The sequence below is a fragment of the Chaetodon auriga genome, chromosome 8, assembly GCF_051107435.1.
Source record: "Chaetodon auriga isolate fChaAug3 chromosome 8, fChaAug3.hap1, whole genome shotgun sequence".
In the NCBI taxonomy this organism is placed as follows: Eukaryota; Metazoa; Chordata; class Actinopteri; order Chaetodontiformes; family Chaetodontidae; genus Chaetodon; species Chaetodon auriga.
The window spans coordinates 15834503-15848491 of record NC_135081.1 but is presented as its reverse complement, the minus strand read 5'-3'; the positions used below and the strand labels follow the sequence as shown (position 1 = coordinate 15848491).

The 13989-nt window shown below is 43.1% G+C and overlaps 1 protein-coding gene across 4 annotated transcripts; it reads left to right on the top strand.

Annotated features, from left to right (window-relative positions):
* Positions 1–333: 333 nt before the first annotated feature.
* Positions 334–12788, top strand: esrp1 (epithelial splicing regulatory protein 1). Of its 4 annotated transcripts, XM_076738293.1 has the most exons (16): positions 334–666; positions 1104–1262; positions 1386–1502; positions 1878–1989; positions 2533–2676; positions 3189–3243; positions 3360–3470; positions 3578–3710; positions 3852–3894; positions 4634–4953; positions 5783–6007; positions 6099–6351; positions 7842–8028; positions 9143–9284; positions 9796–9918; positions 11467–11530. In XM_076738293.1, the coding sequence occupies exons 1-15, from the start codon at positions 535–537 to the stop codon at positions 9895–9897; spliced, it is 2235 nt and encodes a 744-aa protein (XP_076594408.1). In that variant the 5' UTR covers positions 334–534; the 3' UTR covers positions 9898–9918; positions 11467–11530. The 4 variants fall into 4 exon arrangements, with proteins under 4 accessions (XP_076594408.1, XP_076594406.1, XP_076594405.1 ...); XM_076738291.1 differs by lacking the exon at positions 9796–9918 and having other exon boundaries at positions 6099–6339; positions 11467–12788; XM_076738290.1 differs by lacking the exon at positions 9796–9918 and having other exon boundaries at positions 11467–12788.
* The last annotated feature ends 1201 nt before the right edge of the window (positions 12789–13989 follow it).

Below are 13989 nucleotides of genomic sequence, written 5' to 3'. Positions count from 1 at the left end.
AAAATTATAGTCATCAGTCTGTTACATTATTATGGAGCTCAACATTCTGATATTTTGTGCGTTGATTATTCATCAGCAGGTCACCGGTCATAATACTCTTGATACCCGCCCCGTTAAGTATCACACTAAGAAATAACCTACTTAAATGAGTTATATACCAGAAATGATTATGCATAGGTACAAATGCTCCTGTCTTCCCTGGTCTGCCACGTCCTAATCTGTAAACCACCAACGGAGGGAGGAGGCAGGTAAAGAGTCACGTGGTCACACAGGTAGACGCACTACAAAAACGGGGAACATTCAGCCATTACTCCGCGATGGTGACTACGGGAGGCTTCACGTAAAATTTCACACGCGACGAAACTTGGATTTACGGAGCTCACCTTTGCGCTCAGGTGTCAAAGTAAAGGTGTTCAAACCTCTCGGGTCCCTCGCGTCTCCTCTCTGGTGTATCTTCAGTTACTGTCCTTTACTTTTGTGTAGTATTAGATTAGGGTTTTTTTCTTTTTTCTTTTTGGCTGTGTTTGTTTTCAGATGACGGCGCAGGTAGACTACCTGGTGGTGGTTTTCACCGCCACATCTGGCGCGAGCGGAGAGCTGCTGGGATCAGACGAGAAGGAGCTCGTGCAGTTGGTTTGGCAGCTGGTGGATGTAAAGAACAAAAAGGTAAAAACGTATAACTGCACTACTTATTACTGCTAATTATTGTTCTTCTAAAGCAGGAAATGTAGTGGGAAATAAAGGAGTGGGCAGGTAAACTGAACTCAAGTCGAAAACAGACGGCAGCCATATATAACAATGTTCAGCTGTCTATTAATTATTTAACAAACAGGTGAGTGAGGTGAGTTTTTGTAGGATTAGGTCCATACACGTTTGTTCTTACAACATCTATAAATTGAATATAGGCTCTCAGGTTGTACAGCATACTGGGAGTACAAGCACCTGAAACAGACTCCTGCTTTTTGTTGTTTTTCTAAGTGATAATGTATAACGAATTAAGATCTGCATTACACTTATTTGACACTGTTATATCAGCCTACAGCCTGTCAGTTTCTATGTAGGCTTGTTTCAAGACGGATGTGTTTTTGTCTTCTCTGAACCAGTTGGGCAAGGTGAATGAGCTCCTCATTAAGTCTGACCTCTCAGACTTGACGGAGGAAAAAGAGGAGGAGGATGTGGTGGAGGAGAGCGTGGAAGAGGAGAATGGATTCAAAGCAGACTGTGTCTTCACGGCCACAAGTCTTGAGACAGCATTAAACCTGGTAATAACCTCTCTGAAGTCTTAAGCTTTTTATTATGTCATAATTCTGTCTGCCGGTGGAGATGCTCAAGGCCACATGAAGTTTTTTCTTTCTATTCTAAGTGTTTGACTCCCGTCTTTGCAGTTTCACTTACAACTGACAAACGAGGTGAACAGCGCGGGCGCAGGCACGTCGGTGTGTTTGTGTACCGACGGGCAGCTCCACATCCGTCAAGTGATTCACCCCGAGGCCGCAAGCAAGGTGAGCGAGTTGGTCGGGTGAACGCCTCGCAGCCAGGGCGGATGTTCGCTCACTGCTGCAGAAACCTTCAGCACTTCACACAGTCACAAAGGGATGTGTTGTGTCAGCACTGTGCTCCTGGTTGCCTTTAATGTTGCGGTGAAAGTTGATCTACAGCAGAGCAACCTGTCTAATGATGCACACCCATGCACATACCGTACCTGTACACATAAAACACCACCACACAATGAAGCTGATTAAATTCTCCCACATGTCTTCATGTGACACAGTCACTACTCGCCTGGCTTGAGCAAACAGGGATATGATGGTAATAAAACAGCAGCTGTTGATGGACCACATGCTCACATCCTTTCATTCAATTCTCTCCTTCTCCAGAACATCCTGGTCCCAGACTGTTTCTATTCATTCTACGACCTTCGGAAAGAGTTCAAGAGGCACTTCCCCGCATCTGACCTCAAGGCTTTGAATGTTTACCTCATGGCAGAGTGTATCCTTCAATATGTCACCCGTTTGCGTATGGTGTGCCAGTGAATGTCTGTGAGCTACACTGACATGTGTAATGCATTTAATGTGTGACGTGGTATTTTTGGACAGTTTTTGGTTATTTTTGTTCATACATTTTGTACATGCATGCACATATTAGAAGTTTGTAAGTCACGGGGTGTTGGCAGGACTAGAGGTTTTGAAATGCAAATAGGGAAACAATGGCAGCACCTTGCTAAGCGCTAGTGAAACAGAGAACAAGTGTGTGTTTAGCCAACAGGGCAAACCTCACACACCCACTAGAACAGGAAAACTTACATCTCCGGGTGTTTGTGCGTGTGTCCTGCCTCGCTTGCTGTGCTTTGTTTTTCGTGCTCTTTATTAATTTTTTAACTTTATTTTTTTCCATTTTTTTTCACCCATTTTTTCATTTTGCACCCATCACACACCCACACATACATGTATCACAGCACCTTTTGCTTTCACCAAACTGTTCCACTGTTTTTGGCTGTTCCTTGTTTGTTTTCTTTGACTGTGTCCTCCTCAGCTCTCAGTATACCCATTGATATGTCCGCCATGTGGGATCCCTCAGCCACACCGGATCCATCAGCCATATTGCCTGCAGAAATCGCAGTGCAGCAGGTCCAGATTATGGCCAGCATTGTCCTCGCCCTGCTTTCTGAGCCATTGTGTGAGTACCATATGTGATTTTACATTAATAAGGCAAAAAGTGAAAGATTAGGAATTTGTCAGTCAGTTTGACACATTGTGTGCTCACGGGTAAGATCAGAAAAATATGATGCTTCAAGAGCTCTGCCAAAATGAAAATTAGAGCTGAAACAGAAAATTAATTAAACGTTTTTGTCAATTGTCAGGCAAAATGCCAATTATTTTATGTTCCCAGCCTCTCTATGTGGGGACTTGCTGCTTTATTTGTTGTATAGGATAGTAAACTGAGTATCCTTGATGATTGCTGATCATTTGTGGGACAAAAAAAGACACTATTTTAAACCAATCAATCCATCAATTGAGATAATACTTGGCAGATTCATCCACAATGAAAATAATTGTTACTTGCAGCCCTTAAGTAAATTGCTTCAGAGTGTTATCGTGTTCATTACAAAGTGCCATCATTTGCTTCAGTTTTGTGGTCTAATTTGTGATTTTAAAAGGCCGTTACCTAACAAAGCTTTCCCTGTACAGGCCACACGTTCTCTAACCAGGAGAGGGTGAGTGAGAAGTTTGAGACTGGCACTTGGTGAGTCAAGTTTTTTCAAGATTAATATTCTTTTTGTCCTCTGCCTCTGAAATCAACTCCAAGGCTCACACCATGCTAATGTCTCTATATGTCTGTGTGTGCGCGCGCGTGTGCAGCAGTAAGATGGAGAAAGTGTGCGACAACACAGTGATCAGAGCCAGAGGGCTGCCATGGCAGTCTTCTGACCAGGACATTGCTCGATTCTTCAGAGGACTCAACATTGCCAAGTATGTTGAAGCTGTACTAACCTGTCAGTCAACATCATATATACTGAAACCTGCTGTTTGCATAAGGGGAACATCCTCTATAATGCTCTATATGTGGTGTTGTACAGAGGAGGGGCTGCATTGTGCCTTAATGCTCAGGGGAGGAGGAACGGAGAAGCTCTTGTTCGCTTTGTCAGTGAGGAGCACAGAGACCTGGCGCTGCAGAGACACAAACACCACATGGGCAACAGATACATAGAGGTAACCTGAACTCTGCTCATCAGTGCTAATTAAGTCAATCAACCACACTACCCACACCTAATCTAATCACTTATATCCTTTTCCTTTATTTGTTGCTTCTGTGGTGACAATAATCTCTGTCTTGTTCCCTTCTAATGGCAGGTTTACAAAGCAACAGGAGAGGACTTCCTGAAGATAGCAGGAGGTGAGAAGATATAACCACACATGCTCACATGCACACATTCATCCAGCAACCCAAAGAAATATTTGGAGTGGACATTTTCTGAATTAGATGTTTTTCTGCCCACTTGTCATCTCAGAGAGAAAATCAGGACTTGCAGAAAAACAGTTAGCAGTTCTGACCAAACCTCCTGATGCTGATGTTTATCATCATAACAATGGAGATCCATCACTCAAAACCATGAAGAGATAACAGTCAAGTTTATTCTTAGCAATGGAAAGCACTCGTAACCATCACAGAATGCCGCTCCCCCAAGGAAACCTGAATGCTGTTGAAATCTACGCTGTTATCATTTCTGTTTATTTACTTGTGATTAAAGGTATACTATGTAGGAATTGTCGGTTAAACAGTTTTCAGTGCTGGCATTTTCACAGCTTCCTCTTCGATGCACGCCGCTTACTTTCTGGCACCTAGTTGCTACCTTTTTTTATAAAGTCCTGACCTGACCTGTGTGCATATTTGCTGGGGACTACACACCGACTGCTGAAAGGCTGCAGCCAAGAAACATCCAGACCACAGCAAAGAAGAAAATAAAAAGATACAGGCTGTGGCAGGGTCTCTGTAGATTCTCAATCCCCCCCCCCCCCCCCCCCCCCCCCCCATGCACACACGTTTAAAACGAGTCGATACCTTGTTTTTTTTAGGGATATCCTTTGTAGCATACCTTTGAATAAGTCTTTGTCTTTTGTTGTGTGTGCTCCAGGTACCTCCAATGAGGTAGCAATGTTTCTGTCCCGTGAGGACCAGATCATAGTGAGGATGCGAGGTCTTCCTTTCACCGCCACACACGAGCAGGTGCTCACCTTTTTCTCCCCGGGGGAGGGCCTTAAAGAGATGTGTCCAGTCAGCGGAGGGAAGGACGGCATCCTATTTGTTCGCTATCCAGACGGACGTCCCACTGGCGATGCCTTTGTTTTATTTGCCTGCGAGGAACACGCCCAGTGTGCTCTGAGGAAACACAAGGAAATCCTGGGGAGGAGATACATTGAGCTGTTCAAAAGTACAGCAGCAGAGGTCCAACAGGTATGTTTGTGTCTGCCTGGATGTGGCCGTGCTTTCTGCACAGTCTGTGCATATTTGTGTCCCTTCATTTTGAATTAAGTTTTTTTTGTTCTGTCTTTCTGATCTCCTTTTTGTTGTCTGAGGGCAAGGAGGGGGTTTTTAGGGATTATCCGTGTGTTTGTGTGTGCACACGGCAGAGCGTGACAATGCGTGGGTGTGTTTCTTTTCTACTCACTTAGTTGTAGGAATTATTGGAGTTGGGCTTAAAGGTGGGGACCTGCAGAGAAAGATGGACTCTGTGTGTGTGTTTCCTTAACTATGTAGGTACACACAAATGCTCTGTGAAAGATTACCAGTCTGTATCTCTTTTGTTGGTCTTCCCCAGTCTTTCTTCCACATGTGGACTCATTTTCTTATCGTTGTGGGCTGATAAGCTTACAGCCCACATATGTATCTATGCAGAGGCTTTTCCCCAGGCTTTTATGTATGGCACACCATGGAGTTTTACTGGTCCTCTCCAGAAATGCAAACAAGCCACCTTTTGTCTGATGTTGCAACACAGCGTAGACTTGTCTTTGCTGTTCAGAAGTTGTCTGCTAAAAGTTGGCCCATACCATATGTGTCTCAATGTCTATATATATAAATATATATATTATTTTTCTTACACTTTAAATGTTGAATATTAGTCTTACGGTGTTCGAGGGTATTATTTTAGGTGTTTTTGTCTTGCAAATTATCTGAGAAAGGGGAGAAAGGCTTCCCTAAACTTGACCCACTTGAAAGCAGATCTGCCTCCTTGACTGTCTTCGCTGCAGGCAGACTATGTAATTTGCAACTGTGTGTGTTTTAGGTGTTGAACCGGTACTCATCGGCCCCTTTGATCCCTGTTGCCCCGGCACCCTTGGTGTCAGTGCTGCCCACGGTGTCTCTCCTGCCCCCTCCTGGTACTATGAGGGACTGCTTGAGGTTGAGGGGGCTGCCATACACAGCCAGCATAGAAGACATCCTCACCTTCTTGGGCGAGTTTACACACGATATCAGACCACATGGTGTGCACATGGTCCTCAACCAGCAGGTACATGCAATAACCACCCCGACACACCCACGGACTCACATGCTTACTTTCACAATGCTGCAGAGTCATTTCTGCTCGTGTCTGTTTCCAGGGTCGTCCATCAGGCGACTGCTTCATCCAGATGACATCAGCAGAGCGAGCACTTCAGGCCTCACAGCGGCTCCACAAACACGTAATGTCCAGCCAGCGTGGGTCCAACAGCCGTTACGTGGAGGTGTTCCCCTGCAGCGCTGAGGAGATGGGCCTGGTGCTGATGGGAGGCTCACTCTCACACACACATACACACACACACACCCGGACCAGGAATGGGACAGGGCTCAGCCCACCGCCATGTAAGTCCAGACGTAAGTGCTGCTGGGAGCTGGGGGTGCTTCGGGACTGCAGGGTAGGTGGGCTCCTGCCGTGGGGGCAGAGTTGCTGGGTTTTCTCCAATCTAGTACTGTGGGAGGTAGGGGACATCTGGTCTAACCAGGAGGATTCAAAAGTGTGTGTGAGGGCGTGTTGCCGTGTGTGTGGTACCTCTTTGTAATTTAGTGTGATTAATTACCAATCTGCATGCACTGAGAAACCTCATGTGTCAACTGTTTATTCTACCTTTTCACCTGTGTTCCCACATTCTGATTGTAGTTGATCTTCCTCAGCGGCATGTTTGTGACTCATTCTTAATTTTACTACCTTACCACTGCTTGAGTAATTCACAAAGATCTGTAAGGGTTGGAAAAGTGTAAGCAAGTCAGCTAGTCAATAAAATGGCAAAATGGCTTACAACTCTCCAGTCTTATCAGATTGGTAGTAGTGGTTGTGGGATTTAGCCTCAGCAGACCGGCACATCTCAGGTGTGTGCGTCTCCTGTGCTTGTCCAATCAGCGGAGCTGTGGGAAAGGTGGGCAGGGCTAAACGCTGGTGCATAGAAATATGCTTTGTTTTCCGTGTCTGATAAATGTGCACTTGTGCACTCTCAGTTTTCAAAAAGAGGTAAAATTTAGGTAAAAAGTGGTCTAATCTCATTAATTTTTTGACATGAAGTGCAAATGTTCACATGTAAAACATTTACAACACAGCGATTCAAGGCTAGACGTGTGTAGTAGTGAGGTCATGTTAAGACAAGATGAAAATTTTTCATGCATCTTTCAATGTATGTTAGATAGAAAGTCCCTGTTCCACAGAACCACATACATAGCCTGCAGCCAAAACAGATTTTAGAGAAGGGGAAAATATTCAGGCAGCAACACCAAAAACTGTGGATAGGCCCGAATTGGGAAATATACAGTATGTATAACTGGTTTTTCTGCCAAATATATCTACACCCACCCACCACCAGAGAACAGTGTCTCACGTTGAGTAATATTACTCTCATTTTGCAAATATTGGATGTATAGAGGCCTCCATGCATTTATCAAACACATTTAAGCGATGGGAAAGCAGGATTATAGTAAAAACCACCAAGACTTACAACCATAAACTCTTGATTCGCTTTACCTTTAAGCCAGTCAAAAGCTGTTACATGTTTGGAAATTAGCTACCAAATGAGCTACATGGATGGTGACATATCAAAACACGAATAGTGTATGAAATGATGGGGTTCACACCTGAAAATTGTTCACCTGGCCACAGATCTGTAAGTGCAGTCCAGTGCAGGGCATCCTTATTATCTCTCATTAAGACGTACATACTGTACATGTGTCAGGGGCTGAGTGATAGAGGTCATTGTTTGAAGGTTTGCATGAGCGCCTCTCTCAGAAACAAACAATGACCGGACTTCACCATGATGACTGTCTATTTCGTTTGTCTGTTTTTAAGTATTTTGTCTCTCCCTCTGTTCTCTCTTCTCCAGGTTTATCTCCACCATCCTACTCCTTCACCCCTGCTCCACCTGTCCTGCCTACAGAGGCTGCTGCTGCTGCTGCCCTCTACCCTCCCATGGGTCAGGTGTTGCTAAGCCCACGCCACCTGCCACCGGGACATGCCTACTACCCCGCTACAGCTCAGCTGTACATGAACTACACGACCTACTACCCCAGGTAAGCAGTAATGAAATTAAAATGCCTCAGAATGTCAAAAACACCCAAAGCTTTACTCAGTGGGATGAATATTAGTTTTTACAATACTTTCAGCACTGAACCATATTGATGCTGAAATATTTCGATGATATATTGTGATAAATATTTTAGCAATATCACTTTCTGAGGGCTTGCCTTCGTCCATAACATTAATCACTCCAGGACTATTATGAATAGACTTAGGAGCTAATGGACTTCTGTGCCCTGAATTGAGCCTGTCAGACACTGTTTACCTGTCAGCTTTGTGCTGCTGAGTAAGCGAATAAGAAACTAAACCGGTATTGTTTACATGTTTGATTTTCTGAGCCTTCTGTTTGCACAGGTATTATCTTGACCTCAAGATTCAACATTCAGTACTTTATTGCCATATCAACATGATTGAGTGGAATTTGTCTCAGTGAGGTCACTTAAACAAAAACAAAAAAGACAAAAATAGTAAAACCATTCACTTATAATGCACATAATGCATTAAACAAAGTATAATACAGATGGATAAAATCCAACACATAAGAGCACCACAGATAAGACACGCATAGGTAAATTAGCAATTAGATAAAGTGCTTCAAGAACACAAGTGCACCAAAACATTTCAAGATAGTCTTTACATTCACTGGAGCCAGTTATATGTTATGTATATTGTTGAGCCCTTTAAAAACTCGTTGATTTGCAATACCACAAATTTACATTTTTTAAATTTAAAAACTCTACTGTATTTTTTCTTTTTTGTTTTATCTGGTGTATTTCTGTTTGCACATCCGCCTTCAGTAGAGTTCAGTGTGGAAAAAGCTCGTCTTTGGTTCAAGTGTGTATTGCCAAGGAGAAAGTCTGGGACAAGGGTAGTTAATAACTGAACAGTGTGGTATCAGAAATCTTGGTAAACATCAGTGACCTCTGTTTGTCAGCCCTCTGACATTGAGAAACATTTCGAGACGACGCCCAAAGTTTCTCCCAGACGTGTGATTCATATGTTCTTTGTTTGCTGAGAAACGTGTGGCTTTCAAGTCATTTAGTTTGTTTTGTTTAGATATTTTCATGATAGCAGCCTGCCTATGTCTTCTCTCTTGTCTCTCTCCAGTCCACCTGGCTCACCTACCACCGTAGGTTTCTTCCCCTCCCCCTCCTCCATCTCCTCCCCAGGGGGGTTGGTGCGCATGCCAGGTCTCACCTACAACAGCAACGGAGTCAAAGATCTCATTAATGCAGTGCAGGGATACCAGGTAAGAGCCAACTCTCTACAAATCAACCATGTGCTTAATATTTAGTTGTTAATACAGTTCCTACACATGTAAATCCTCCGTGCATTCAGCGCTGACATACCTCTCTGTAGGATCCAAGTGATGTATTCAAATCTCCTTCTGTTGTGGGTGTGTACTGTCAGGCATCCACTGTGTTTGCCCAGAGGCTATCAAACTAGTTTATCCTGTCTACTCTGCCTGTTCTGTCACACATGCACTGCTGCTTGCTTAGACTTGAATTGGAGGAACTCAGGTCTTATTTAAACTGGGGGAAAAAGTGAAGAATCCCAGGGATATGACAAAGGAGAGTTTCCACTAAACTTAATAGACGGACTTGGACTGAGAATGTACAGTATTTTTCTCCCATGAACAAACTCCTTTTTCACCACCATGCTGGAGTTTACAGGTCCATGTGGCCTTTAGATTAGTGTCTGTAGTTGCTTGTCTCTCAGCCCCCTGTCTCTGTCATTCCTCCCCCTTCCTCACATCACAGTACGCCCCAGAGGATGCTCTCATGCACGCCCACGGGCATGTGCATGCTCACGATCCGGCCGGGACATTGCTTACACAGCCCAAAGAGTGGGTGTGTATTTAAGGTGTCTGAGGCAGGTGGCAGGTAAGGATTGGTCGAAGGCTCTGTGAGGAGGATTAACAGGGGTTGTAGCTATGGCTTGGGTCTTGATTGGTCACCAGGGGTTCCAGGGCTCAACACAATGGCAATATTTCCTTTTTAGACAGGCTATTTTCCACTAACCACTTGACAGCAACAATGAACAAAATTTTGAGTGGATTGAGTGGTTAGAGGAAATTTCTTGGATTTTAGTCGATTCTTGGGTTTTGTCAGGGTTGTTTTCTGACAGACTGTTAGACTGTGGCAGTTTGCTTTAATACTGGCCACTACAAGTTATTCATGGGCTACAGTATTAGCCAAGAGGGCTAATTGACCGTTCGCTAAGCCCCGGCACTGAACAGCGATTGTCCAGCCATGTCTTAACCATAACTAGGTACAGCACACCTGTCAAGCTTCAACCAAAATGGTTCGAATGGATCTCTAATAAAATTCTCCTGAGTTTTGACAGTATTTTCCTTTCTATCGCCTTTCTAAGACCAAAAACACAACAGTAAAATGGATTAAATGCTGTTTATCTGCTCTAATGTGAGCTGTTGATAAAATCCCCAAGCAACAGGTGAAAAAAATGCAGTGTTGTCAGCTAAAAACAAGAAGCCTGATTTTGTTTTCTTTACTTAACAGTCAAAAACTAGTAGAGAAGCCAAGTTGGAGGAGTTATTTTGGGTGTTCCTGTTACCGGAAGTAAAAGTCCCATTTATTTTTGTTCCATAGACAATGCGATGTGACGCACAGCTGGAGCTCTTCTCAGGCTTGGATCAGCATGAATCTACGTAGAAAATATCTGGTTCTTTGATTAAAAAGTACAAGGTGCAAGCTTGTGTTCAGGAAAATTTAGGGGGAGAGGATAACTCCAACTCCCAAGCTGCATTTTGACAAAAGTTCTGTCATGTGCTGACGGTGGGTGGAAGCTATAACAGATTTTATTTTGTTATCTGCAGCTTAAAATCGGTTCACTTTTTTTCTTTTTTGGCATCAGCTTCGGGTGAATTCAGGAGCTATGGCGTTCTGTCATCAACTGCTGATTCGTGCCTCTAACTGGATTACTCTTCATGGCAGCGGTGGCTGAGGCTCATGGGCGCTGTAGTATTTAGAGCCGTCCACCATGACAAAATGACGGATGAAGCATGATTTCTCAATAATTAAAACTGCTGGTCCTAATGTAAAGCTTCATGATTGTTTCATTATCCGGGAGAGTCCTGCGTTTCTATGTCAAGCAACATTGAGGACATAGTTGAAAGGAAAAATCAAAATGGGAATATGCCACAGTTGTACTGCAAACTACATTATGTGCCGTGAATGGAAAGCTTGACAGGCATAGCAACAGTAACTAAGGGGTACGGGACTTTGCAAACGGTCAGTGGGTGGTGTTGTAGTGTAATGATAGACTGGAAATAACAGCCTTCATGCGTATGAAAAGGTGATGGGTGCTGGTGCTGGTGTAAGGTCTCTGTGTGTAACACTCTTACTAGTGTGACACTCCTCCGTCTCTCTTCCCATTCTTCACCCCACACTCTCCTTCCTCTCCCCCTCCAGAGTCCCACGGAGTCCCTTTCTCTCCTGAGCAGCAGTCTGATTGGTCAGTCCAGTGGAGGCGACGCTCCTCTCATGTCCCTCCCCACGCTCATGACCAAGCCGGCGGGGCAGTACCTGGACCTGACCCTGCTGTAGGGTTGCAAATGTACAAAGGTCATGTGACAATTTGGTCAAAGACTTGTAATGTATTGTTAGGTTTTTAAAAAATAGTATTTTAGATGTGTTATTTATATCTATAAGAACAGAAATTAATGTATTTTATACAAAAATCATTGTGGCCTTAGCCAAAAATAGCAGTTTTGTCTTATATTGCACAGTGTGTATTTTAAAAGCTTTATAGAGATTTTTTTAACATGTTATGATATTATAATCACTGTTATGACTTAGTAAAAACTGAGATAAATCTTTCCCTTAAGCTTCTCTGTGAAGAGTGAAAGTGCGTGAGTGTGTTTTAGTGTGTGAAAGAGTTGAAAATGAGTATTATGCATGGCTGTGTTGATAAGTCTTAATACTTAATCTTTTTATGCAATGCGTTTTATGTGTTTATATGCATTTGATACAGATACAGTGATTGTACTGGAAGCTTTAGTGCATGAAGAAGTTAGTAAAACTTTAAGATGTTTACATAATGCCAAATATCAATGCACTGCTAATCAATAAGACTACTAATGAATATTATAGCAGTATCTTTGAATGATAACATATACTGTATGTTACACTGTGAGTTTGTCAAATAGTCTGATCATCACATCAGCTTTCACTTACAAAAATGTGACATCTCACACTGAAGCTCGCATTTCCATGTTGTGTAATGCCAATGTTGTCTTGCCTTTTGTTTTGGACTCACGCTTGAACAGAGGACAGTCCCAGTTCTCTGTAACCTAACCATAGGGTTGCATTCTTCAAGAGGACTCATGTCACAAGCTCTCAGCTTACTGAGTGAACTCAGGAGCCAGAGGTGGTTTCAGACAGATTTGATTACATATGTTACTGTGATAAATCTGCAAAAAATCACCAGTCCACCACTTTCCTTGTCTTCTCTCCACCATCTACGCCATTGTGGGGAATGCAGTGGAGTAAACTGGTCTCTTCACCATTTCTCTTTTTAACGACATCATTTGGAGAGTAGATGGAAAGTTGAGAAGCAAAGGAAATGTTTCAGGACACCTCTGACATGTATCTTGTGAATGTAATTGCTGTTTGTGCCCTGCAAAGTTGCAGTTTGGCCTTCATTTTGCTGTACACATGCCCCACAGTAGGACTTCCTGCTCAGGACGTCCTGCTGTGGTAATGCTGAGAAAAACAATAAACATAACGTGAAGTCTGCCAGCCTTCAGCTGTTTGATTTTACTCTTTGCCTTCTGAGTGTTTCTTCTCACTTTCCCGTGTACTTATTGTGCTTTTCTGTACTTTGGGAGGGTGTGTGAAGTGCAGGAGCACAAACACACAGGTGGAGCTGTCTGATGACAGAATGTGGCCGGAGGCGAAACTGCGTTAACTCTCTCACTGTCCCCGGTGATTACCTCCATGTTTCCCACATACACACACATGCTTCGGCAAAGAAACCATTGTCAGTTAGACACACCAAACCCATTATCTGAGCCCCTTTTTTGTTTTTTTGACTGGGTGGAAACATAAAGAATAGACTGCAGGAGGGGGAAGAGAGAATAAAGGCACACAAAACCATGTCAGACCCCCTCAGGACAGATTTGGCATTGTGTAATACAATCTTGTGCACCCCACCCAACTTGATCCCTTTTAAACACACTCAGGCATTCTCCCACTCACAGACAACACAGTCTAAACCGCCACAGCAACACTATTAATACCTGCGCAACAAAGCCTGAAATACTTTTTTCTTTTGCTTTAACTTTATAGGCAGAGTTTAATGCAGTGTGATTACACATAGTTCTAAAAGATGTTATTATTGTCTAAAAGTGTTTCTTTACAAAGAAGTGCAACCATTTTAACCTAGTTTAAAATGTTTCTGTGGTTCCACATGACAATTTGCATTATACAAATTGGGCATTGGTGTATTACTATATGGCTAATTTCAATAATTAGAGGACAGAAAATAATTCATTTTTATCTTTCATAATGTATAATCCAAAGGTGGGTATGTCAGCTTTGACAAACAGTAAATGTGGATCTCTATAGTTAGTAGAGACTGAACATTATCTCTGGAAAGAGTGCAAATTTTTTCCACTAGCCAACACTCAACATCAGCAATGCAATGCCGCAGCCCCTCAGTAACCTCATAGCTGCTGCCTTTACCCCGTTCACTAATTCACTTATTATTAAAGTAGTAATGATTCCTCCCAAACCCAATAATTTTCATACAGTCCCTTATTATATATAAACATTTAAAACTACGCCTATTGAAGCTTATACTCGTCCTGTTTATTGGCTTGCCCACATAATTATTTGTCAAGCTCCACATTATTTCTTTCAGAGACAAACATTGCTCAACTCCTACCAGAAAGCCTCTCCACTGCACCTCGCCATGAATGTGAATTGTCTCGT

Excerpts from the sequence above, each read along its gene's own strand:
- esrp1 (XM_076738290.1), top strand. The coding sequence starts at position 535 with ATGACGGCGCAGGTAGACTACCTGGTGGTGGTTTTCACCGCCACATCT. Across the intron at positions 1,503-1,877 it reads ACCCCGAGGCCGCAAGCAAG|AACATCCTGGTCCCAGACTG; the intron begins GTGAGCGAGTTG and ends CTCCTTCTCCAG. Across the intron at positions 3,244-3,359 it reads AAGTTTGAGACTGGCACTTG|CAGTAAGATGGAGAAAGTGT; the intron begins GTGAGTCAAGTT and ends GCGCGTGTGCAG.